General features: G+C 41.9%; 1 protein-coding gene across 8 annotated transcripts in view; it reads right to left on the reverse strand.

Moving 5' to 3' along the window:
* The window catches only part of SRGAP2 (SLIT-ROBO Rho GTPase activating protein 2), a 215,113-nt gene that overhangs the window by 44,523 nt on the left and 143,926 nt on the right, over positions 1–26,664 (reverse strand). For 4 of the 8 annotated variants that reach the window (XM_079978965.1, XM_079978966.1, XM_079978971.1 and 1 more), the window contains 6 exons: positions 24,621–24,845; positions 20,244–20,345; positions 19,607–19,804; positions 8,130–8,214; positions 5,242–5,269; positions 75–102 (listed from right to left, as the gene is read on the reverse strand). In XM_079978965.1, coding sequence (XP_079835091.1) covers positions 75–102; positions 5,242–5,269; positions 8,130–8,214; positions 19,607–19,804; positions 20,244–20,345; positions 24,621–24,845 — 666 coding nt within the window. The remainder of the gene's footprint in view (positions 1–74; positions 103–5,241; positions 5,270–8,129; positions 8,215–19,606; positions 19,805–20,243; positions 20,346–24,620; positions 24,846–26,664) is intronic. The other 4 variants (XM_079978968.1, XM_079978964.1, XM_079978969.1 and 1 more) reach the window with 3 other exon arrangements.

The raw sequence follows: 26,664 nt of genomic DNA on the forward strand, positions 1-26,664 counted from the left end.
GCAAGAAATAACATCTGGCAATCATATAAATGGCATCAATTAATCTTTCTGTAATTGTATGAAGTCTTTATTACCTGCTTCCTTATGGTAGAACTGCGTCTGCTGTTGATCCCAAAGTCAAGACGAGCCATTATTGATCAAGGAGCAAGAAGAGGAAAAGAAAGCAAAGGCATATGTCAACATAATCACTTACAATCCAAATGCCAGCTCACTTGGTATATAAATGGTTCTTCCTGGGGGTGGAGAGGAGGCAGAAAACCCCCCACTCATTTACTCCTGACTTTCAGAAACATTAAGTGGTCTAAAATAAAAGCCCAAAATGGATGCAGCAAAGCTTATTGCTAACATAAGGCTATACTTAACCTTTTACTTCCAACTGCAGAGAAACCCATTATAAACCTCCATCATTCTCGTGTCAGTTAGTGATAATTTACAGTCAGCACCACACTAAGGTAGGTGAGTTCTTCTGAGTGATTTAGAACCACAATGGGGAGGGAAAAACGCAAAATTGTTTCTCTTGTGGAGATTAATATAAACCCATTAATGTTTCTTTATTAAAACAAATGCCCAAGAAAAGGAAAGTGACAGACAAATTAAACCACACTAAAATGACAACCTATGTTACAAATGGCCTCGTGATTACTGTTTGTGTTCTCGGATGTTAGTGTATGATCCAAAGAAGAAGAAGAGAAGAAGAGTTTCGATTTGATATCCCGCCTTTCACTCCCCTTCAGGAGTCTCAAAGTGGCTAACATTCTCCTTTCCTTCCCTCCCCCACAACAAACACTCTGTGAGGTGAGTGGGGCTGAGAGACTTCAAAGAAGTGTGACTGGCCCAAGGTCACCCAGCAGCTGCATGTGGAGGAGCGGAGTTCCGAACCCGGTTCCCCAGATTACGAGACTACCGCTCTTAACCACTACACCACACTGGCTCTCAAAGAGGAAGGAATGGCCTTTTATGGGGTTTTTTTTTTGCCAAGCCTTCTCCACTAGGGAGGGAAGGAAATAAGAACCTTTTGTATCATTTATCTGTAGACAGTTCTTGTCCTGACTGCATTTCATTTGAGGGCAGAAGCACTTAAATTCTTTGTTAAGTGCAAGGAACTATACCACCAGACAGAGCTGATAGCTAAGCAGCATACATATACCATTGCTATAAATAGTATGGGAGTAGCCTTACAAAAGAGTAAATAAGTTGTGTGATGTGCAGCCACCCATTCTGACCACATGCAATGTGAGCTGAGGATGTTGCCTGGATAGAATTTCTGAGGAGAAGCAGGAAGGGTACCTAGACGGTATATGCTTGGTACCAACAGAAGGACTAAGAACCCTTCTCTGGAGTCCTGAAGGTCAATGGAAGTTCAGCTAGTCCTTTGTAATTCCCTTATTTAAGGATTTTTGCAAGTTCCATCTATGGAACTCAGGTACTTACTCAGCCATGTGAGTGGCTCATCCTGAGAATGTGTGAAGCTACATTTGGTGTGACTGTCTCACAGAGTTTTCTCTAACTTCTGTTGTGCCTGCTTTCATTGTAGAGAGGGACGCAGTAAGCTACCTTATATCTGTTGGAAGCTGCCCAGAGTGTCTAGGGCAACCCAGTCAGATGGGAAGAGTACAGAGGAGGAGGAGGAGGAGGAGGAGGAGGAGGATCCAATCGAGCTCAGTATTGTCTACAACACTGAGCAACAGTGGCTGTCCAGAGTTTCAGGCCAGAGATTGAACCTGAAATCTTATAGCTCTAGCTATGCCCTTCTATTTGCTTCTCATATACAGTTGTACCTTGGCTTTCAAACAGCTTAGTTCTTGTACGTTTTGGCTCCCAAATGCCTCAAACATGGAAATGACTGTTCTGGTTTACAAACTATTTTTGGAAGCCAAATGTCTGAAGGGGCTTCCGATTGGCTGCAGGAGCTTCTGGCAGCCAATCAGAAGCCACGCTTTGGTTTCTGAACATTTTGGAAGTTGAATGGACTTCCAGAACAGATTCTGTTTGAATTCCAAGGTACGAATGTAGTAGTTTTAGGGATGTTTTTTTTAAAAAAACAACCTACCAAAGGGCAGCAGTCCACTGCATAGGAGTGGGATTTCATATTATCAAAACACACAAGTTGATAGAAGCTTCTACTCCAGTAGAAAGTGTAAATATCCCCTTAAGATATGGCCAGATCCATGCATTAACAAAATCTGTTGTGGCTCAAGAGAATGTGAGGTGGTAAATGCAGAGCGCAATGGCAATGCTCTAGTGCAAAGGGAGGCCATCAGAGTGCTATTCAGATGTTTTGAACTACAACGTCCACCATTCTTAACCACTGGATGTTCTCATTCAGAAATGTAATCCACAACATCTGGAGGGCTACCTTGCTCAACCTTTATTGATCTTATGTCAAAAAAATTGTCCTCAAGTATCTCTCATTCAGCTCATCCACCTGTTATGTGGGAGCACTTCTCTTTACCCTCGAAAAGATGTTTCAAATCAGCTCTAATAGCCTTGATCCATTTGTCTTCTCTCCAGCTTTGCTTCTGATTCAGCCATTTCTGTTCTGCCAAATGAACTGCAAAAGATACAAACTACTGAAGAGTCCCTGGATCATGAAACTAAACTCCCCGCCAGGACAGATGGTTGCTGAGTCTGTGAGGAAAGCAATCTTGCTTGCACACTTAAGAACCATAATGGCACTTTTAATATTGAGGTATTCTGATGAAAAAGAAAGGATGACCAAGCTGCAGGGATGGTGTTGGTGGCAGGCGGGGGGGGGGGGGAGAGATTAATGTCACAGGAATGTAATATATTTTAAATTATCAACCCTAAATGATTCCCCAATATTTAATGTTGTTCTGCAATGAATAATATTTTATTATTACAGCTGTCAGACCCTAATTAGGACCTGTCAGCTCTGCTTTACTATGAGAAATGCAAAATGAAGTAATGACTCCAGATATGGAATAATCACCCTCCCTTTGTTAGAAAGGCTCATGTATGCGCTCGCACTCTCTCCACATGTACATGACTTCTAAGCCAATACAGAAAGGCAATTTGGAGATCTGCAATGTTTCAAAGAAGGCCTCATCAAAAGTCATATTTTTCTATTATTATTTCCACATATACGGTGACATTTATGATAGCATGATTGATGCCGGGCCCAGTTATAACAAAACGTTTATTTTCTCTACTGCTGCAATCCAATTCCATGTCAGACCAGATGAGGTCAATAGGCCAAAGTGAAAGAAAACCCCTTCCATGACTGATCCCTCCCCATCCCCATTAAACAATCAAAAGCTCTTCAGGTATTTATTTCAGGGCTTTTTATCCCCCATGACAAGAGGAGTTCCAGCAGAGCACAATGTCTTCTCTAGCCTGGAAAAATGGAAGGTGTTTAGACCAGGGAAAAAAGAAGAAAAGAGATGACAGCATATTAACTAATTGGCATACCCTTTCCAAATTGGCAAAAACCAAACCCTCTCCTCGTGTCATTGAAATATACATATTTATATTGTTTCCCAGTTCCATTAGGCATCAAGGATGATCTCACAATGTGTGTAGATTTGCCTAAACTTTATGGGGCTGGGAGGACAACTTGACATGAGTTTCCACTTTTGGTGGCATCCCCATTGTTGTTTAGTGACAGGAGTGAGCCAGCAGTAAATCACACTGAGCATGTGGAGTTAACTCCTTAATAGCAAAAACAAGATCTGCACAGGAATGTCAGGCCTAATGAGAACAGCAACTCATCTCCAGTAGGTCTTGCCCCGATGAAGGAGTTGTTGTGACAGAGGTCCCCACTTCCCCACAGCTGCGTAAGTCCTCTCCTCTCCAGGGCTTTCCCCAAGCAATCTGAGATTTCTTCTGTGTGAAGCTTACTTATCCTCCTCCCTTTTCATTCCTCTCCTGGTTCTTGGAGACCGGGGGGGGGGGGGGGGAGGGGAACTCATCGCAGTGAGAGACACCCATGCCTCATCTCTGGTCTCATCTCTGTCTCTTGGCCTCCCTCCTCCCCTGCTTCAGCTTCTGCCTCTGGGTCTACTTCTTTGCCACAGACTCTCCCAGCTCACTAAACCCTGTTACCTCTTCAGCTTCTGACACCTCCTCCTCCCAGTTTTCTCCCTCTTCTCCTTCTGACCACTCATCGTCATCCCACCATCAATCCCCAGGCTCTGAGCCTTTTTCCCTTGGTGGTTCCCCAGCTGGTTCCTCCCACCATTCCTGTGCGTCCAGCCAGTTCCTGACATCTAGTATCTATTTCTGCCCTTAGACCCAAGTTAGACAGCACAACCCATGTGTTAGAATTCTCGGTAATTTATATCAATTTATCCAAATTGCCCCAGGTAAACACAGTCGTAACAACTCTACTTAAATAGCATGCCTATAGCATGTCTTATTTTGGGTCCGTTCACACTTAATGCTAAGCCATGGTTTGAATGCAGTCACCGCCATCCTGGTCTCTTCTGAATGTTTAAAACCATAACATCCAATAAACTTTGCCAGCAAGCTTTGAAAACTGGGAATTATGGTGAGAGTTGCAGCTGAAAATATGTGGAGGGCACCAGGTTAGCAAAGACTGGCTTAGTGATATGCACTCAAGCTCAAGTGAGGCCAAGGGAAGGCTTGTGGTCTCCCCGCTCCTCTCCCCTCCCTTCTGTGCAGTCAGGGGAAAGGAATTCTGAAACATTCATTTTCTGTTTCTATGAATGGTGACTTGTTACGTACGAACCAAAGACAGTGGTTTAAAACAGTCCGGTAAATTTCAAAATAAGCCAATTTCAAGCCATCAATTATGAAGCTAGTTTGTTTTAACTAACCAGAGTTTGAACTAACTAGTGTCTGCAAGCCACAACACCCAGTTCATACATAACAAGAAGCAAGGATTCATGGAAGCCATTCCCCAACATCAGACATGTCGTCTTGGGGTGGGGGTGAGGAGCATACAAGCCCAAGGTTCCATGGGCTCATTCTAGCTTATGCACATAGTGCTAAGCCACAGTTTAGCATTGCATGTGACTCAGTCCTTTCTTGTGTTGTGGCCGTTGTGTGGGAGGCTGCTTCAAAGGCTTTCATATGGAAGCTTACATTTCCAGAAGCTGCATTTTTGTTTTTTGTTTTTAGGAAAAAATACAAACATAAGAAATGCCATCAAAATGAGTAGCAGTTTGAAGGAGGATTGGCAAGTGCTTTGTTTGCAAGAAAAGGACTGTTTGGGTTAGTGGAAGATACTGAAACAACAAAGCTGCTTGGAACCACACCTACCTGGCAAGAGAGCAGTCAGTCCTTTGACCTGTTAAGAGAAAAACAGCTATGTTTCAAAAGGAGAGAGACTTGTAGCAGACAGGAGGAAGGATGGGTGTGATTTCAACCTTGGTTTGGAGGCAAAAGGGACTGGGGGGCTTAAATAAATAAAGAAGTGTGACTGAGCATCCCCCCCACTCTTCGGCTGCTTCTGTTGTTATGGAGATCAAGAGAGCACGTCCCCGCAGGCAGGGCTCCTCCATGGCTGACCAGGAAATGCACAAAGCAGCTCCAAGCTGCCTGAAGACTCTTTGGAAAGCATTGTTTTCAGAAATTGGTTTTCTAGAGATGCAATAATTGTTGACTGCTACTGCCAAAGGAGAGCCACGCCACTTCTCCCTCCGACATCTTCCCAGAAGGAATCAGCAGTGAAGAGAGATTGTGTTTTATGAAACCACTTGGAGAGACTGAAAACATTCACAGATTTGCTATCCCACAAGCACGAGGTGCCAGCATCCCATCTATTCCAGGAGTCATGGTTTTAAATGATATTTTCTGGAATCATATTTCTATACAAAAAAAAAAAAAAGAACCACCAATCTTCCACCAACCATCAACCTTGTTATGGCTTGGAAGGAAAGGGCCCAAACCACAATGCCTAGTGCTGATACAGGCAATATTTAAAAATACTACACTGAGGGTTTAAAAAAAGGAGGAGGATAGACGCACAAATTATTTGGCACATATCAGAGCTCAGACAGTTTTTAAGTTGCCTTATGCAATGGAATGTTGCTGATTTGCATCAACTAAGGACTTGGCCTCATAGCTCAAGATTAAAAATGAAGTGATGGGAATGAAGCTAATTGTTGATCATGGAAAATAAATAACCCATTTTGAACAGTCACTTTCTCCCTCCCAACATAAACCTCAATTACCCAGAATGGTGCATAATTTATAGCAGCATTATTCCAAACCAGAGTTTCTTACCATCTGTCCTACTTCCATCACAGAATATTCATATGTATAAATTACACGGCTGTGGCAACATCAAAGGGCTATAGTATTACAGTGACAAATGCAGATGGAAGGCAGGGAAATAATTACTCGCAGATAGAGAGATCTGCTGGTACTTTTTATTAACGGAACTTGTCATCTTCAGATTAAAATAACTGGCAAATGAAGCCAAATGTCACCTTAAAGGGAAGTGGGGGGTGAGGCAAGACACAAACCCCTATCAAGTTGCTCCAAAGTTAGGCAAGTCAGGCACACTGCCAAATGACCTTTCTCAGCGCTAAAGTTGTAGAAGGATGATTCTATGATTTCAGTCACCCACTATCTACTGCAATAGCATTTATAAACTGGCTAGGATTGGGACCTAAAATTGCTTCAGTTTATAGTGTTCTGATTTGAGGTTGCAAGGAAATACATTTTTCTAAGTTCCTTGTTCTGCAATACAATTGCACCCATGTTGTTGTTGTTTTAATGGCTCAAACTCAGGGACAAAGACCTTTGCAACCACATTTCAACCCAATCCACAACAGCATTATAGAAGCAAAAGGGGCTCTCTGACATTAGAAAGCCAAAAAAGAAAGACATTTAGCTTTCTGTCTTTTTCCTCTGCAGGAGTCAGTTTGGCGGGTCAGGCAGGTTAAGAAGAGCCATACGCTGGAATGGGGAAGTCAGCTATGACCCAGGAATGTGATTCATCACAGGAGCAGCATGAGCATTATATTCAGACACTCAGAGGGAGAAAATGCTCCCAGGAAATGGCATGCATTGTTCTACTTTTTTGATAGACAAATAGTGTCTTGTGCCAGAAAACCTGGAAAATGTGTCCATTGCTTCATTTCACTTCCTATGGATCAGAGTCAATTTAAAAATAACAAACAGCTTTATCCAACAAATTTGTGGATTCAGAATGCAAAGCACTTTCCAAACTATTCACATTAATGTTCATAGGCACACGTAGATGATTTGAAGAAATAAAAAATGTCATGTCACTGTATTCATTGTACCAATAAGATGCTGTACTCAAAGCAGCTAATTCTGGGCCAGAGGTATTCAGCCATATGGCTCAGAGCAGATTTTGCAAGAATGAAAGGAAGTGTTGGCAAAAAGACTTTTATAACGTATTACAGTTCAGAACAAACCCTCTGATTTAGCTCCTTTCCCCAAAGGCCTGAATCCTGTAAATGGGAAACAGATCAACAAAGACAGCTATAATGAAAGCCGGAGCTGGTCTTTGTTGTGATATGAACAGATAATTCTATCGAGTCTAGGATTGCCTCGCCTTGCCCTTCCCCAGAAGCTGGACAGATGGGTTTTTCATGGGCAGTCAGATACATAAACTTCTGGTGGCACCTTGGTTCAACGTCAGTGTCATAGACAACTAATCATTCCAGCTCCAGCTGCTGGTGGTCCAAGCAGTTTAATGAAGTTACAACAGGCTTTGCACTGGTAGAATGGTTACCTCCATTTCTACCTATGAATACCTCTTTTATCCTGGATTTCTTAAAAGAGTCCACACAGAGATGAAAGGCAAGCAAGTCCATGGGGAAAAAACATTTCCTTAAATGATAAGAATATTTGCATGGTAGGAGAAACAAAGTAATTACTAGGATTACCCCAATTTGATTCTGTGGGATTGTTATAATCAATAGGGAAAGTGGGGGGGAGGAAATAGGCATATGCTTCAGTTAAACAAATAGATGATGCACATTATTGGCTCATTAAGCACTTCCCTTTCATCATTACTTAAGCAGTGCAGTAGGGATTGAATAATAAATTCATAAAACATGACTTTGTCCACTTAGCATTGATAATCCAAGTCTGTTATGCTCAGTCAGCTGCCTAATTCAGTAATTACGAGGGATGGGCTGACACAAATGACAAGTGATTCCCAGACTTACTTTCTCCCAGAGTCTTCTGAAGGAGGTCATGTTTTGCCTGAAGCTTGGTGATGAGGTTCCGCCCTTCCAGATACTCCTTCAACTTCTGTTGGAGCAAAAAGAAGCCAAGGATCAGCATCTATGTCTAGGACACAGAAGGACCATGGACCAAGAGACTGGAACGGACCAAGATACCCCCTATGTGACAAAGAGCATCGTGGTTCTCATGCAATAATTAAATAAGAGCTAAATAACCATGACCCTTCACAAAAGCACACAGAACCTAACACAGAGCAGCTCAGTAGAGTGAAGGAGCTTTCACAAATACAGTGGTACCTCAGGTTACATACACTTCAGGTTACAGACTCCGCTAACCCAGAAATAGTGCTTCAGGTTAAGAACTTTGCTTCAAGATGAGAACAGAAATCGTGCTCTGGCGGCGCGGCGGCAGCAGGAGGCCCCATTAGCTAAAGTGGTGCTTCAGGTTAAGAACAGTTTCAGGTTAAGAACAGACCTCCAGAACGAATTAAGTACTTAACCCGAGGTACCACTGTAATTATCATTGTGGTTGTGCATCAAATGAAAAGCAGAATCAGCCAACACAAGTATCCTTCATAGCTCTGGCCTAACCTCTCTGAATGATACCATAGCCTGTCTCTTTGTCATCTTATGGATTTTAAAACAATACCTTTTGGACTAGCAATCAGATTGTACTGCAAATCTGGGGTAGTGCTGGCAGAAGAATCTGTGTGGGGCTCAGCCTACTGAAGAAAACATTTAAAACAAGCCATTCAAAAAACCCAAGGAATTTATCCATTTCTGGCGCCATATAGAGACATGAGATCTATAGAATTTTTAAGGGTGAAAGTGGAAGAGCACTCATCCCTACTGCAGTTTCCAGAAACTGGCATTCAGAAGCAAACTTCCAGTGTGGTGTAGTGGTTAAGAGTGGTAGTCTCATAATCTGGTGAACCGGGTTCGTGACTTTGAACATGCAGCTGCTGGGTGACCTTAGGCCAGTCACACTTCTTTGAAGTCTCTCAGCCCCATTCACCTCACAGAGTGTTTGTTGTGGGGGAGGAAGGGAAAGGAGAATGTTAGCCGCTTTGAGACTCCTTAGGGTAGTGATAAAGCGGGATATCAAATCCAAACTCTTCTTCTTCTTCTACAACTGCAGTGGCACAAAACTGCCATCATGGCTAGCAATCACTGATAGCCTTTAATAGATCCCTTCAGCTTTGCACTACGTACTGAAGTTACAAATATGCTTGGGACTTAGGGTACCTCACTTGATTGGCTCATGGCCCTCAGCCCTGCTCCCTATGAATATCCTGTCCATTTTGTGGTGGGAAACATTGGAATTCCATGCCTGGCAGTGGCTGGAATCAAATCCATCTATTGCCTCAGATAGCTCCTCTCCTTAAGTAACACAATACTTTAAAGTGTTTGTCCCCAAGGGACTATATTGTGCCATGTGCTCCGTTTCCAAGGGTCCTTTCCTCATTCAGACTATTTGAAGCCAATTCAGCCTATCCAGGATAACAGTCTCACGAGAACTTCCCTTGGATGATTTGCTACAACATCAGCTAGAGCTCCCTTCCGTGCTTCATCTCTGTGTTTGTTGCTCTCCTTGGGTTAGTCAGGAACCTTAATAAGACATGAGACCCTGTGTTCTCCCTTAAAGAAACTATAGCCATGGGACTGGTTTGGGTTCCAGCAGATACCAAACTGGTAACCCACCCATTTTCTCTGCCTCTGGAATGCCCCATTTTGTGGCCTTCCACTGGCTACTGCCAGTGAGAATCCTGCCATAGTACTTTTGCCTTCCCACACATTTGGCATGCAGGAGAAGCTCTGCCCTGATGGCAGCTGGCAGGAGGTACGCTTAGCAGGCAAAAGTGGGCAGGGCAGAGGGACACCTGCACCCAATCCAACATGCACCTCTCACCCTCCAACCCAGTGTGTGTTATATGCTGAATTATTCTGCAACAGAAACTTGAAAAATTCAAAGGACAACTCTTAGGCCCTTTAAGTAGCACATTATCAGGGAAAGGTCTTTATTTTCAGGGGAAATGTCTAGCTATCATTGTGACATTTTCACATTTACTTCTTACTTGATTTTAACTTCAAATGTTTTTATTTCAGTGTCCTAGCTCATTAAAGTGTTATGGATTACAACTCTGTGCAGTTAAAATAAGCAGTGTTAAATTCCCCACTTAAAAGGGCAAAGCTTTCAAAAATCAAAGTAATGGGGGGGGAAAGGGGGAGGAAGGAAGGAAAAATTAGTATCAAGTATTACCAATGCTGATTTAAAAGGGAAAAAAATCCAGAAAACAGATTGTCCATAAATTCTCAAGAAGCCTTAAAATTAAGAGCATTGTATAGCACAAAACTAATACAACTGCAAATAAATTTAGGATTTAAATGAGCAGTCAAACCAACCCACACTCTCCTAAAAAGTGGAGGAACACAATGCCAAAGCACAGTGTCATTAGAGAAACCTTTCATTGCAAGCATGTTCACAGTTCAGTGGTTTGCTCCCTGCTGTCAGTCAAGGCCCCATTAAAATAAATAACCACTTGATAATAAGACATGACAGATTGCCTGCCTGGAGCCAATTTAAACCTGAAGGTGAGACTCTGAGCCTTAAACTATTAGATAGCTATATGCAGATTACAAAATAAAATAAAATAAAGTCCACAATGCAGCCCAATGATTAGAACTAACAGTGCAATCCCATATTAATATGGGCGTTTAGAAAATTATAGTATGCAGCATTTGGATATAATGGCAAACTATGTTTCACCACTCACTAGAAGTGGACTGATCTAATCATTTCCCCTTCTGTGCAGAGAAAAGGAAGAAGGGAACATGCAAGCCCAAACCTACTGCTACATACTCCTGATCCTCCAAACTAGGATTTGGAGATTGGTTAAATGCAGCTACAGGCATGAAACAATGCAGCTGATAAGTTTATTGTTCAATGCAAAGGCCATGACAAATTTGTATTAAGCAACACATAGAGGCCCACTCTATGTGTTATGAACCTATTATTGTCACTCAAAAGAAACCAAGCATGTATGAACAAAGGTTAACAGATAATGAGTGATGTCTTTCACCTGTGGCTGACCACAAATATGAAGTCTGTCTGCGTATGGGTTCTTGTTGTAGCATCCATCTAAGACTGCAGTGGGCATCACTGAGAAATACAGCTCAATAAAGGCATTTCTTACTGCAGCTGGTGAGAGCTTGGTCAGATAACTAGCTCTAAAATGCTCTGCTCTCAAGAGTGGACACCAATGGGGAAATTTGGTGTTTCTAATTAGTTGTAGGTTCCTTTTGGATTCTTTCTAGAAGAGCCAATCCTTTAATAGACACTTAATCAAGGTCAGAGCAAAGCTCAGTTCTGGAAAATAATAATACTCTAAACATCTTGACGAGCTGCTTCCCAGAGTTGATTATCATGCAACTCCATATAGCACAGAGCAGGAAAACACTCAATAGGCATAGTAGCAATTTTTTAAAATATACTTTAACTGAGCGCAGTCCGCTCTTGCCTTAAGTGTCGGCCACCTGGATTCTGTACAAAGTGCTGCTGAAATTCCTGATGGTAAAGAGTATAGCGTCGTGTAACAGAACTTTATCAATGCCCCTATGGTTTTCTGTACTTTGACTTTCACTGCCTCCATATGAAACTTCCAAGAGAGGGTTTCACTAATGAGTATACCCAGGTGTCTAATAGACTACGTTTGTTCTATAAGCACTATTTATACCTAGGACTGTGTTTGCCAAAAATCATAATCATTGTCTTAGAGTATTTTATAGACAGACTTCCCTGTTAACAGTATGTGCCGAACACCTCCAAGAGATTTTTGAGCCCAATCTGGAAAGAGAGAGGAGCACCAAATCATCTGCATACATCAAAATTGAGATATTTCTGTTCCTAATTATTGGAGGGGGAGAGTTTGCATTGGCTAAATATGGCACCAAATCATTAATATGAAAGTAAGGAGGGGTAAGAATGCAACCTTGCATTCCTCATGACGTTTTAAAAAAACATCAGTCATACCATCATTTTAAAACTACTCTGACCCTCATTTCTGCATAGTTCTTGGATCAATAGCAGAAATCTGCAGTTGATGTTGGCAATTTGAAATTTCTCCCACACTCTGTATTAACAAAGTCGAATGCAGCAGAAAGATCAATAAAGGCTACATAAAGATTATTCTTAATGTTCTTAGTATATTTCCTTATAATATGGTTCAGAGTAAAACACTGATCAATGGGACTGTGCCCTTCTCTGAATCCCGCTTGTACTTCATGAATAATGTTGCTATTTTGCAACCAGTCGGATAAATTTTTGAAGGCGATACTGCTCATATAGCTTTGAGGAGTTGTATAACAAGCTAACTGGCAGATAGTTTTGCAGATCATTTTGCCTTTCTTATAAACCGGGAAAAGAATACTTATTTTCCATCCAGAGGGCATTTGGCCCATGTTGTTTATGGTGGTAAATAAGCCAGCCAGGATAGGCACCCACCATTCTATGTATTCCTTACATAGGAATATAGAGATCCAGGAGCTTTATTTGATTTCAGAAAGGAAATAAGGACCTTTCTCTCATTACGGGAGGCTGGTTGCCATTCAGGTAGGTGGATAAATCATTCTATGCTACTGGTATATATGATTGTCCAGGCAGGAATTGAGGCTTTTGTGATGGTCTCGCTTCATTTAAACCCTGGGCCACCAATTCCCAGAGTTTGTTTTCCCTCTGTTCCATTACTGCTAGTCCCAATTCCTGCCATGGGGTTATCGTATATCCAGCTTTCTTGTTTTGGAGCAGACTCTTGTATTCCAATTTACGTCCATGGATTCCTCTGACGAATTCTTATTCAAATCTCTAATTGCTTTAGCCAGAGCTTTCTTACACTTCACATTGACTGTCAAACCAGCTATGGTATGTTGGTGGAAAACCAGCTTCATGGACAGAAGGATGTTGTTGTTGTTTAGTCGTTTAGTCGTGTCCGACTCTTCATGACCCCATGGATCAGAGCATGCCAGGCACTCCTGTCTTCCACTGCCTCCCACAGTTTCATCAAATTCATGTTGGTAGTTTCGAGAACAATGTCTACCTTCACCCAATCCAACATGTACCCTGCCTTCCAACCCTGTGTCTGGTGTGTGCTGGGGTCTTAGGCAGTTGAATCAGCATATTAACAGAAAAAGTTATTTAAATACCAAAGTGCCTAGCTATCATTGTGACATTTTCACATTTATTTCTTACTTCATATTGGCTTCAAATATTTTTATTTCAGTGTAATGCCTACTAACTGTGAAGTTAAAATAAGCAGTGTTAAACTCATCATTTTAAAGGGCAAAACTATCAAAGTAATGGGGGAAATGGGTAAGAAGGAAAGAAAAATTAATGATTCATAATGCTATATCCTACCTTGGAGAATTGGTAGCACCAGCCACTTTTGTCCTATTCAAGTTGCACTCCCACCTCTGAGTAATTACAAGCGACTTAATGACAAACTGCTGCACCAGCTTTCCAGCATATAAGTCACTGTGCCTGAGGGCCTACCTCCTGCATGCTTCAGTCAACAAGTACCGTATTTTTCGCTCTATAACACGCACCTGACCATAACACGCACATCGTTTTTAGAGGAGGAAAACAAGGGAAAAAACATTCTGAATGAAACAGTGGATATATCATTTTTGTGCTTCATGCTGTGGCCACAGACATGTGATCTGATGGTGAATTTGGGGTGACCCAATGCAAAAATCCTGAGAATCCCTGTGGATCCATGCTTTGTAACCACGTTTTTGCACCATTGCAGCCCCAGGCAACAGTGGGTGCGTGATTTTGGGGGGGCAGGCTGTAACCATGGACATGCTATGTGATCTGATGGTGAATTTGGGCTGACCCAATGCAAAGATCCTGAGGATCCATGTGGATCCATGTTTTGTAAACACGTTTTTGCACCATTGCAGCCCCAGGCAACAGTGGGTGCGTGATTTTGGGGGGGGGGCAGGCTGTAACCATGGACATGCTATGTGATCTGATGGTGAATTTGGGCTGACCCAATGCAAAGATCCTGAGGATCCATGTGGATCCATGTTTTGTAACCACGTTTTTGCACCATTGCAGCCCCAGGTAACAGTGGGTGCGTGATTTTTGGGAGGCAGGCTGTAACCATGGACATGCTGTGTGATCTGATGGTGAATTTGGGGTGACTGAATGCAAAGATCCTGATGATCCATGTAGATCCATGCTTTTTAACCACGTTTTTGCACCATTGCAGCCCCAGGCAACAGTGGGTGTGTGGTTTTTGGGGGGCAGGCTGTAGCCATGGACATGTTATGTGATCTGATGGTGAATTTGGGCTGACCCAATGCAAAGATCCTGAAGATCCATGTAGATCCATGCTTTTTAACCACGTTTTTGCACCATTGCAGCCCCAGGCAACAGTGGGTGCGTGATTTTTGGGGGGCAGGCTGTAGCCATGGACATGCTATGTGATCTGATGGTGAATTTGGGCTGACCCAATGCAAAGATCCTGAGGATCCATGTGGATCCATGCTTTTTAACCACATTTTAAGTGGGGAGGGAAGGAAAAACACAGAAGGGACAAGGAGCAGGAGAGGGGTGTGCAGAGAAGCAGCTGGCTAAGAATGCAGGAGAGGGGTAGGGAGGAAAGGAAGGCAAAAGTTTTCCCTCACCTACCCACCCAAGCCAGCCAGCTCGCGCGCTCTTTCTCTCTCCCCCTCCTGCATGTTTTCAGCTTTCCCCTCTGCTTGCCTGGAGGGGAGGGGCTTTCCCTGCTCTTCGTTCCGTTTGAGCAAACACAGCAAGGAAACAGAGGTAGGTGGGCAGTAAGACCCTGAGGCAGAATGCTGGAAAGCAGCCGCTTCCTCTTTTCAAGTTTCCCTTCTAGGAGACGCGCGGTTTGATTTTTGCCTGCTTTTTTTTGCCTCCCCTTGCACTATTTGGCTCCAGGGACCACACATTCGCTCAATAACACGCACAGACATTTCCCCTTCCTTTTTAGGAGAAAAAATCTGCGTGTTATAGAAGGAAAAATACGGTAAGTATACAGGTAAGCCTCTATGTGAACTAGTGCTGATGTGGGCACTCACAGCATTGGGCTATAAGCCGCTTGTTTTAATTCCATCATCTGCAGCATCAATCCAATTTGTTTTGACCATCAACAACAAGTATTTCCACTGTAAAGCCATTGTATGCCTGTGCATACAAACCAAGTTAACATTTTGAAATAAATACAATGCCACCTTAAGACGATAGCACTTCTGGCCTAGGTACAATACATTAGAAGTCCTATACCAGGAACCAAAAGGCAGCCTAAAGTCCCCACCCTAACGCTAACCCACAACTGCACAACTATGAACGCTATCTCCCACCTTGGTATTCACCAGTAAGAAGCAGCTGTCAAGAGAAAAACATAATAGGTTAATGTGCAACCCAATCTAGGTCTTCCTGCCTTGCTGGCAAAGCAAGAGTGTTATGCTTTCGAGGCTGTATGGAAATACCTTCTGTCATATGTCTCATATCCTTAACCCTCTCTCAGGAATCCCGATCACTCAGCTCATTTTTGAAAAAGCAACATCAAAGCTGATGCAGGCATTCAGCTTGAGGAGAGATATTCCCAGAATGCACTGGGGGAGGGGAAGTAAATCAGGAGCACCACAGTGCTACTGTTGATGATTAAAAAGGGAGAAAGAACAGCACATTGATAAAAAGCAGCATGGCACTGATTACAGGCAAGGTTATAAATAATATTTTCATAAGTCTCACGGATTTTGTGCAGATTAACAAAGCATTTCTGCCAAGCACTTTGAAGATGAAGGACTACATAGTGGCTTGATATTTTTAACAAGTGATAGCAATTAGCTGTAAACTATAGTCATCCATCCTTTCTTCAGATGTCTTACTTATTTTGCTACATGTACACCTCCCTCACCAGACCAGCACCTCAATTTCATGTGCTTATTCTAACGGCCATTGTGAAGTGTGAAATTACTCTTAACCTTGCTTCACAAAAGAGATACCGAAGCACAGAAAACAAGCAATAGAGTTATGGTAGGATCAGAAGTGGGGATTATGGGAACCCAAGGATTGTGCACCAGCCACCAATATTTCCTCTCTCCCCCTTCAGTAATAATAGTCATTGTCTTCCCTACAAACTAAAAATTGGTGTTAAATGTGCTGCATCTACCAGGAAACATCTCCCAAGAAAATCAATGCTAAAACTGGCTGTGAAAAGGATTGCTTGAATCACAGAATAAAGCAGCAATTCAATGTTATTTTGTCTTTGACATTTTATAATGGAAGTTTTAAAAGTGTGGGGGCGCACAGAGAAATGTGTTGCAGGCATTCTATATGTCTTGTTCTGAGGGTACTAAAGAGACAAGGATTGGGTTTACATAAGGAACACATAGCATGAGTCGCTAATGTGAAGTGTCAATCCATTTCCCCTTTTGCACCTTGTTCCATCACACTTCCCTGAGAGGGAGCAGTTTTGTGTGGAGAATAGAGCAGTAAGCACATACAATTTGAGTGTTTGCTCCTGAAGGGAAAGAGGTTTTCCAGATATATTTGTAAGATTAATGGTCCTCCTTCACTCCCTCTGCTGCTGCAATGCCTTCAATAAATGGGAGGGGTGGGTGAGAAAGTATTTTCCATCCTGGGGATTCTTGTAGTCTTGCCTTTTTCCTATGTTCCTGTGGTACCTGTGTCAACCTGCTGATATTTGAAACCTACTAGCATTTTATTATGGTTTTTAAAAAATGACAATCTGTACAAGAGAGCCTTTATCTGTGATTGATGTTTCTGGATACTACTGTAATGGACAGGAAAACAACAGCAACAATTTATAAAGGGGGACTACAGTATATTGAAGTTACTTCCATTGCCACATACCTATGAACATCCTGTTAAGTCTGTACTTAAAATGAGCCACACAAGAATTACTTACAAGCACTCAAGCTAGCGCAATAAACAGCAAGCCGAGTCATTTTCTTCAGAAGGGATTGACCAGTGAGAAAAGCACAAATCTACACAGTGACATGACAGGAACCTCTCCTAACAAGCAGCCATCTTCTGCCCAGCTAATTACAGTGGTACCTCCTGTTATGAACTTAATCTGTTCTGGAGGTCCGTTTGTAACCCGAAACCGTTCTTAACATGAGGCGCGCTTTTGCTAATGGGGCCACCAGAAATGGCTGGCCAGGGTGTCCATGAGTTTTCAGAATATGCACCCTATGCCACTTCAAGAGGCAGGCCTGCTTGTAACAACATTTCTGGCATGAAGCCAACCCAGACTGGATTAATGAAGAGGAGGTGCTTCTTTAAAATATGACAAAACCCAGAACTGGAGCCCTACTCATGATCAACCCTGGCTGCATGAGCTGATCCAACGACATATTTTGGGGAAATTAAAATCGACAAGATGTGCAAGTGTTGTTGTTTGACAGATCGAGCCTCAGGATAATTTTAGATGTCTGCTGAAAATATCCCGAGTTAGGTGGTGGCACGCCTGTAGAGCCATTGCAGACAAGCATGTAAAAAGCTCCCATAATGCACTAGAGTTAGACGGGAGGAGAAAAGTGCCAAATGAAAAAAGACCTTTCCGATGTCAAGTTTCTAACATCTAATTTAGACCCACCCCAGGATGCTGCAAATATCTTCAAAGCGGTGCATCTTTTGTGTCCTGCCAAAGTTATGTCATATGAAAATGCAGTTCTACTGATGGTTTACCTTTGTTCCCTGCATTTCCTCCCTTCATTAACAGGAATGCTCAGCCATTACCCATTTTTATGTCAAGAAACCCCAATCTAATTGTTTTAAACCAAAGCCTCAAATTCTTATTAAGGTTATTTATAAGTCTCTCACATAGCAGATCTATCAAATGTTTGAACTAATAAGAAAAAAGGCTGTTTATACAATCCCCACTTCTTTATCCTGGGTACATGTATATGACATGACAAACTCCACTTTTATTCCCTGGAGACAAAAGTCTAATATTATTGGCACGGGTTGTGGGTAAGCATGGTACAAATGAAAACAAAGCATCGTGCATGGGTAAAATTAGTATGTGCTTGTTAGAAAAGAGAATATGTTTTCTCTAGAAAAAGAAGACCTGCAAGTTCAATTAAATAGCCATTTGCACAGCCAGGGAAGTCAATTGCTTCTTAATTGAATCACTTTCTCCACCCACATTTTTCTGATAAATTCTCTTTCTAAGCAGACCTTTTAATTTAATGCGGCATTTGAAGTATTTTGAGTGCTTGTCTAAGGGAGTAATACACTCTCCGGTAAACCTATTTATAGGCAAGACTCAACATAAACCATCCCGCCCAAAGTAATTTACCTAATATATAGCATTTATTCATGAACACTATCATTCTTTTAAGAGGAATAAAAATCTTTTAAATACTGCAAAATTCATTAAGAAGGACAAGTTTTTATTTAAAAAAGAAAAACCTTCTATACACATGCCCTGATCCAAATGAATGCCCATGGAGTCCTGTTTTTAGAATCTAAAATATCACTAGTCAGCTGTTAGTCATGGAAAGTGGAATGGGGCGGGGAAAAGAAGCCTCCCAAACAGCCAATGATCAGGGGTTTAGGTAAAAAAACATTAAAAAGAAAATCCAAGTGTACAACTCGGGTTGTTAGAATGGAGAAGGCAACTGTGCCACATGGCTTTTCATCCAGTTAATACACATGCTGATGGCAGGGAACGCTAAGGAAGGGTTGTAGGTCAATGGGAGGCATTTGCAGAAGAGCCCAGATTCAGTTCCTGGCATCTACCGGTAGAGCTGGGAATGTCCTCATCTGAAACCCAGAAGAACTGCTCCCAGTCAGTGAAGACAATACTAAGCTAGATGAACCAATGGTCTGACTCTGTATAAGGCAGTTTCCTATGTTCCTTCCATGTTTCTTATGGTCCTAGCTGTAATTTCATCCACTTTTCAGGAAAGCTTTCAGGAAATGTGTACTGAAACAATGGATAAACCGATGAACAATTTTCAGTGAAAGATTTTTTTCTTTCACTGCAAAACTCCATCCTGAAATCAAATCAACCCCAAATTTAACTTTATCAACCTGTAAGCTTATAAATTGATAGAGGAACAAAGACACCTTATTGTGATGTGTAGTTTAGATGCAATGTTATTTTTGCTTACATTCCACTTAACAAGACGCAAACAATATTAACAACGAAGAGCTCTGTGGCTACTTAAAGACCAACAAATTCATTATGGTGAAAGCTTTCATGGATGAACATAGGCTTTCAAAGGGGTGGGGGGGGGAGATAATCACACAGACACTGAACTTGTAGGTGGGCCATTCTCCTTATTCCTCTCAAGAATTATGCTGACAGCTTGTTAGCCAGAACTGCAGGCGACACATACAGTTTTCCAGCTGCAACACATATCAGCTTTGCTGCAAGCGTGTTAAAAGTCAGGTCTCTTACCGTGAAGTAGAACTGTTCTGTCTCCTGCTGATTTGCCCGTCTCTTAGCAATGCTTGGCTTGCTCATGAAGGTTTCGGAGACTGTTGATTTTACAGACTCCATCGAGTTGCTATACTGGAAGCAGTCAGAGACATCGAAATCTTCAATGGTGACGATATCCTGAATAGTCTGCAGTGTGGCTTCCATTGTTTTCTTAACCTGACAGTGTGAACACAAGAGAGGAATTATAAAGGGGGGGGGGAGGGAGAAGAGCGAAGGTGAGAATGCAGAGGAAAATGCCTTGTTATCACTCGGTTTGTCATTTACTGCAACTGAGGGTCTGTGACTCTCAAGCATAACACAACACAAGAACAGGGTCTACAGAGAAGAGTGGCTGAGAGGAGACTGAGGATTTAATCTTATGCACACTTTCAGTTAATATTATAGCATAGGTGGAACAAGTTCATGAAACTTGGACCAAAACGTACACAACTGTACATCTAACATTTGCTGTTTGGTTGCCTTAAAAAATTGTGCCTGAACTGAAGCTTATATGTTTTTATCTTCTCAGCTGCCTTTACTTTCCTCCAACATATTGTCCAGACTATGGTAAAACAGCAAGGGAAAAGACCAATAAAAATGGAATTTGTTAGCTTACCTCTTCATTTTCTATCTTCAGCGTGGATAGCCTAGACTGCAGCTGCTGACACCTCTGCACTAACTCACTCTGCACGGGCTGCTGGGCACACAACTGGGACACCTGGAAAAGAAATGGAACTTCTGAAAGTTTCTAGACATTCGATTCTTCAGCTCTGCACAAGCATGAGAGCTGTGGACTGGGCCACGGAACAAATGAAGTCCTAGGGTTTCATAGGAGAAATGGCTCAGGACCGCAATATCTCAAGAACTGCAGCTCTCCATATGAACCTACCCAGAACATGAGATCATCTTCTGAGGCCCTTCTTTGTGCGCCTCCTCCATGAGAGGTCTGGAGGGTGGCAACATGAGAATGGGCCTTTTCTGCAGTGGCTCCCCATTTGTGGAATGCTCTCCCTAAGGAGGTTTGCTTGGTACCCTCATTACACACCAGGTGAAAACATTCCTCTTTAAACAGTCCTTGGGTTGACTTGACACTGAATGTCCTTTTTAAATGTGCTGTAGAAGGGGTTTTATTGGTTTGCTTCTGTTCTAAGTTTTGTTATGTATTTTATATTTTTTATATTGTAATGATATGTTGTGTAAACTGCCCTGAAATCTACAGGTGTAGGATGGTATACAAATTTAATAAACAAACAAACAAACAAACATTATTTCAGTGCAGGGGCTTTTCCTTGGGCAATGGAACAATCTCTCCATCTCCTCACCATGTACCTCCCTAAATTCGTTCTGGGTTTTCCTTCAACCCTCCAGAGTAGATTTGGGACTGGTGAGAGGAGATAGGGAGGGAAGTCATTTTGTGCCAGCATAAATATTTAATGCATACTGCATATAGCTTTTCTTGAACCAGCACTGACCTGTGAGCAAGGATGAGAGACAGGGTCAAAACTGTCCCTAAAAAGGATTGTGGAGATACATGTAACATGTAGGTGAACCCAAAGACTATGCCAGGCTTCCTCAACCTCGGCCCTCCAGATTTTCTGAGACTACCATTCCCATCATCCCTGACTAATGGTTCTGCTAGCTAGGGATCATGGGAGTTGTAGGCCAAAAACATCTGGAGGGCCAAGGTTGAGGACCATGCTGTTTGGTTCAAGCAAGATTTCTACCCATTATTAACAAAGATAATTAAATATTTAAGCAAATTTAATATATTGTAAGGAAACACAAGGGACAAGGACTCACAAAAAAATTCCATCCACACAAAAACTGCCGAGGACATGATTGGCTTGGGTTGATTGATTTATCTTGGCTTAATAAACTGAGGTATGAGCCTTTCACCTGTATTCACAGGCCTCTTCTTTCTGCCCTTTGCACAACTCATGATCAAACCATGATGAAGTCTTGAATTAAACATAGTTTCCTGTTTTGTCCTATGTGGGAAAACATGCCTACCAGTTTCAGACAAGCAATGATCTTAAAGCAATTCCAAACCATGGTTGAAATTCTGCTTCTTACTGAAGTTGGTAACTATAACTTCCCAGTTGGGATGAAATGGTAAACTGTGATTAAATTCCTGGTTTAATCGTGGTTTATAACAAGCAAGAAAAGATGGGACTGATGTGCTGAAGAAGAAAAAGCTTAACTTATGAAGCCAAGATATGATTATCCCAATGTAGCATCTTAATCTTCCATTCCCTGCTCAAACCTGTTACATTAAGGGTAACTCAATATCTGCATGCTCAAATTTAAAGAAGCAGCCTATTTTTATTTTTTATTTTTAATCCTGAACTTCAAAATACATTGTTGGAGGAGAGTTTCTTTCAAGCTTTGATTGCCAGTTAAATCCACTGCAGGATGTGCATATAGCCCTTGGGCAGATTTCAAAGCAACAAGATGATGCTATAAAAAAGACAAAAATCCAATACAGCTCTGTGGGGGGTAAAAATCAATGGAAGGTTCATCATTTGCTCCGACATTTGAACATATTTCAGAACCACCATAAGCCTCTATTATTGGGACAAATATGGGGGCTGATGGCTACATGAGCTACTGTATTTTCAGATTTCACTGAAGTATTAGAATATTAGAATATATTAGGATATTTTACATTTGCTTATAATCTTGGGACACCCAAATTCAAATCCTTACTCAGCCAGGAAGCTCAGTGAGTGACTCTGGGCCATCTCTTAGCCTAACCTTTCTCACAGGGTGGTTGTGATGATAAAATGGTGGAGGGAAGAACTATGCATACCACCATAAACTTGGAGGAAAATTGGGATGTAATTGTAATAATAATCATAAATTTTGGGTTATAGCATATACATGAGATTACAATTACCAGAGCAGATATGGAATTTAATGAATTTTATAGTATAAAACAGAAATCTGGATGGTACCTGCATCACTGAGATATTCTCACTTCCCAATGAATGCAGACATACAACAACAAATTTAACATTAAGTAATAAAGACTTTCTAACACTTTTGTTCTCCATAATAGTGACATGAATCAAGATAAGAGATTGTGCCCCTTTGAATAAAGTTGTAACACCCTGCATGGGATCCAATGGCGCTTGCTTCTTCAACAACATGAACTCTAATATATCGCAGCTGTGTGCAACAGCTAAGAAAATTCCATGGATAAGAACACTGAAAAAAGACCTAATGCAAAGCATCTGTGATAACCGTCTCTTGGGAGTAGATACACTAGATGAAGGAAACATGCAATAAATACCAGAGGAATATGCAATGAAATACCAGGCTTCAGTTTTACGGCTCACCATCCAGCATGCACAATTATCTGCCTTTACAAGGTATCTTGTTATATAGGAAGAGTTCGGGGGAGGGGGGGGACAAAAATGGATGACTTTGCTATTCTTAGTTGGCACGTTAAATTCAGTGACAGGTTTTACAGGGGATTCTGTTTCCTATGCTGTGAATTGGCGGAAAAAACTCAACTTGGGTGACCCACTGGATATATAATGCCAACAGTCAGAGTTTTACATGCAGATATTAAGGGGGAAAGTCTCAAAAAACAAAAAACTAACTTACAGTTTGGGATGAAACATGTTGCTATCCACCTTTGAATTACCCCAACTCTTGTATCTTTTCAATAGGGCACAAAGACGCCTTTTTTTCCTGGTGGCTTTTAACAGTTAATATAAACTGGGGTTATAAATTGGGGCTATTGTGCTATGGTCTGTAGTTTATCTCAATGATGGATTTATTTATTTTTTGCTTTAGTATTACTATGAAATTGATATTTTAAAAGTTTTTTATATTGTACTTGGATTTGTATTTTTGTAAATACAAAAAGTGGCTTATAAATCCATTAAATAAATAATAAATTAAAGCACTGAATTTGAGAGCTCATTTCTCAGGCCTGATTCACAGCCATTTTCCAGCATTTGAACACCAGCGATCACCATGAGGAGACAGATTCACAAGACAATGGTTGTACAAGTTAGGTCTTAGAGAAGTGAAAGAGTCTCTTATGAAGGAAGGAGACCAGCTTGAAGAAGATATCATTAGAGCAACCAGCATAGAAAACATATAACTAAATAAATTAATGGCCAACAGAGCAGAGTTTGTACTACTGAGTTTTCCAAGAGAGACACCAAATAGTCAGATATGCAATGAAATACCAACCTTCACTTTTATGGTTCACAATTCAGTGAGCGATTCCTGTACATACTACATAGTAATGACATTGAGCTTCAACTCTTTTATTTATCATGGTGCTAGGAAATACTGGTACTGTAATCTCTACAGTAAATTATTTCCCCAATTACAGTGGTGCCCCGCAAGACGAACGCCTCGCAAGACGGAAAACCCGCTAGACGGAAGGGTTTTCCATTTTGGAGGTGCTTCGCAAAACGAATTTCCCTATGGGCTTGCTTCGCAAGACGAAAATGTCTTGCGAGTTCCTGCGGGGTCTTTTCCCTTCCCCCCCCCCCTTTTCCTAAGCCCTAAGCTGCTTATCAGCTGATCCGCTGATAAGCCGCTTATCAGCTGATCCGCTAAAAGCCGCTAATAGTGCTAATCCGCTAAGCTGTCAATGGGCTTGCTTTGCAAGACGAAAAAACCGCTATACGAAGAGCCTCATGGAACGGATTAATTTCGTCTTGCGAGGCACCACTGTAATTTTATTCTAAGGATGAAGCAAGTGGATCATTTCTTTTCTAAGAAGCCATCGTTATCACAAATGAGAAGATACCACAAACTGATACTACAAATTCACTTTCTCTTCTTACCCATTAAGATATATGTTGCTTAAATTAGGACATTCTTCCAGAATTTGATGCCCAGGCCGAAGGTGAAGATGTCAAGTCACTGACCAATTCAAGACAATTTGCTTGATTCCCTCCACAGTCCTTATTGTGATTGGACTGGAAATTCCATTAAATGCTTATTTATGAAAAAGAATAAAACTAACCATGTCTCCCATGTGCGGCTGAAACTCAAACTTCATGGGTGGGCAGAAGACATTGTTGCACATCTCCATGAGGCGCTGCTTGTCGCTGTTGGCATCCAAGTTCTCCACAGCATTCTCAATGGCATCCAGGCCCTCGTGCTTTGATTGTTCTAAGTTCAGCTCTGCTGACAGGAATGTCCTGAGTGCCCTACCGAGGCTGGCATGATATCCCAGGTCGCAGCACTGCTGGAAAATAAAAATAAAAAAAGAAAGGCCATCTGAAACTCAAGAAGCTCTACAGGACACAGAGGTTATAATTTAGCAATGTTTTACATGCATTACTCATCACGTTGATTTCGGTCTCAGAAGGTCCAATCCGCTAAACAAGAAACATGAAACTGATGTCCAAAGCTGAGTTATGTTTGTACTAAAAGCTTAAAATCTTGTTTAATAGTTACACCATGTTTAAAAGTTACACCGTGCAGCCAATTTTGGATTGTATCAAATTTTCTCATGTAATTGAGCAAGTCTTAAACTGGCAACATGGGTTTCTGCGGCTGCTTATTAGGTAGAATCAAATGGACCCAGCTCAATTAAACAATCTAGAACTCTCTGCTTAATATTGATCTGCCTTACCAAGCCTAACTCACACTTGCAGATGTACTCCAGCATTCTGGATTGGTACCACTGTATGTGCTTCTCTCCTGCTCTCAAGCCTTTCAGATTCACTCCCTCTCTGGTTGTTGGTCCTGACTGCTGGGTAATTATGCTCATCTTGCAACTCTGATCTGTGAAGCCTGGGTGACCTGATTTACCAGCTCCTGCTCATATCCTAGCTCATGGGTAGGCAAACTAAGACCCAGGGGCTGTATCCGGCCCAATCGCCTTCTAAATCTAGCCCATGGATGGTCTGGGAATCAGTGTGTTTTTACATGAGTAGAATGTGTCTTTTTATTTAAAATGCATCTCTGGGTTATTTGTGGAGCCTGCCTGGTGTTTTTACATGGGTAGAATGTGTGCTTTTATTTAAAATGCATCTCTTTCAGTAAACTGTAGTTGGGGACAATGGAGAAAGGTCTCTGAAGAGGATCTTAAGTAAGTGCTGCAAGGGAATGGACCTTTTCAGTGGCAATGACCAAGCTTTGCAACGTCCTTGGACATATTTGCCTGACACCAGCTTTGTTAACTTTCAGTTACTAAAGTCCACATGCCTTTAATGATATCTACAGTGGTACCTCGGGTTACATACGCTTCAGGTTACATATGCTTCAGGTTACAGACTCCGCTAACCCAGAAATAGTGCTTCAGGTTAAGAACTTTGTTTCATGATAAGAACAGAAATCGTGCTCCGGCGGCGCAGCGGCAGCGGGAGGCCCCATTAGCTAAAGTGGTCTTCAAGTTAAGAACAGTTTCAGGTTAAGAACAGACCTCCGGAACGAATTAAGTACTTAACCTGAGGTACCACTGTATTTGGAGATTCCATTGAATTGTTTTCAATACCTTGTTTCTACTGTTCTATCCAGGAGTACCAACTTCAATAAAATTGGGGGGGGGGGAGAGCCCCACCCTGCATAATCAATCACATGACACAGTGCATACAAACCATTTGAATGGCAATGTCCATCAACTTGGGGGGAGGCGGCCCCCTCAAATATTTTATTGGGGGGGTGAAGGCCCCTCAGCCCCTAGGAGTTGTCTCCTATGGTTCTACCCACTGCTTTGGAGTGTATGAGATGTTAGAGGAGGGGTAGTGCTCTTTCTGGGGTAGTTTGACCACCTTTCCCCACCCTGTACTTAGCTCACACCTGTGGCTCCTAAAAGCTGTCAGCATGTGACAGCATCCACACCCAGGGAATAGCTTTGACTGGCTTGCTAAACCAGGTGCGGATAGCCAATGGGTCTCAAACCCTTGGTGTGTTGAGGACTTCCCCTGCATGTGACGACAGACTCCAGCAGATTGAGTGAATGAGACCAATAGCAGTCAAAAAGGTGGTTTCTGAATATGCTGTAGAAGGAAGTGAGGGGCAGATGGGGTTCGTCAACCCGGGAAGGCAGCCCATCTAGG

Source organism: Podarcis cretensis (genome assembly GCF_951804945.1).
Source record: "Podarcis cretensis genome assembly, chromosome: 6".
NCBI lineage: Eukaryota > Metazoa > Chordata > Lepidosauria > Squamata > Lacertidae > Podarcis > Podarcis cretensis.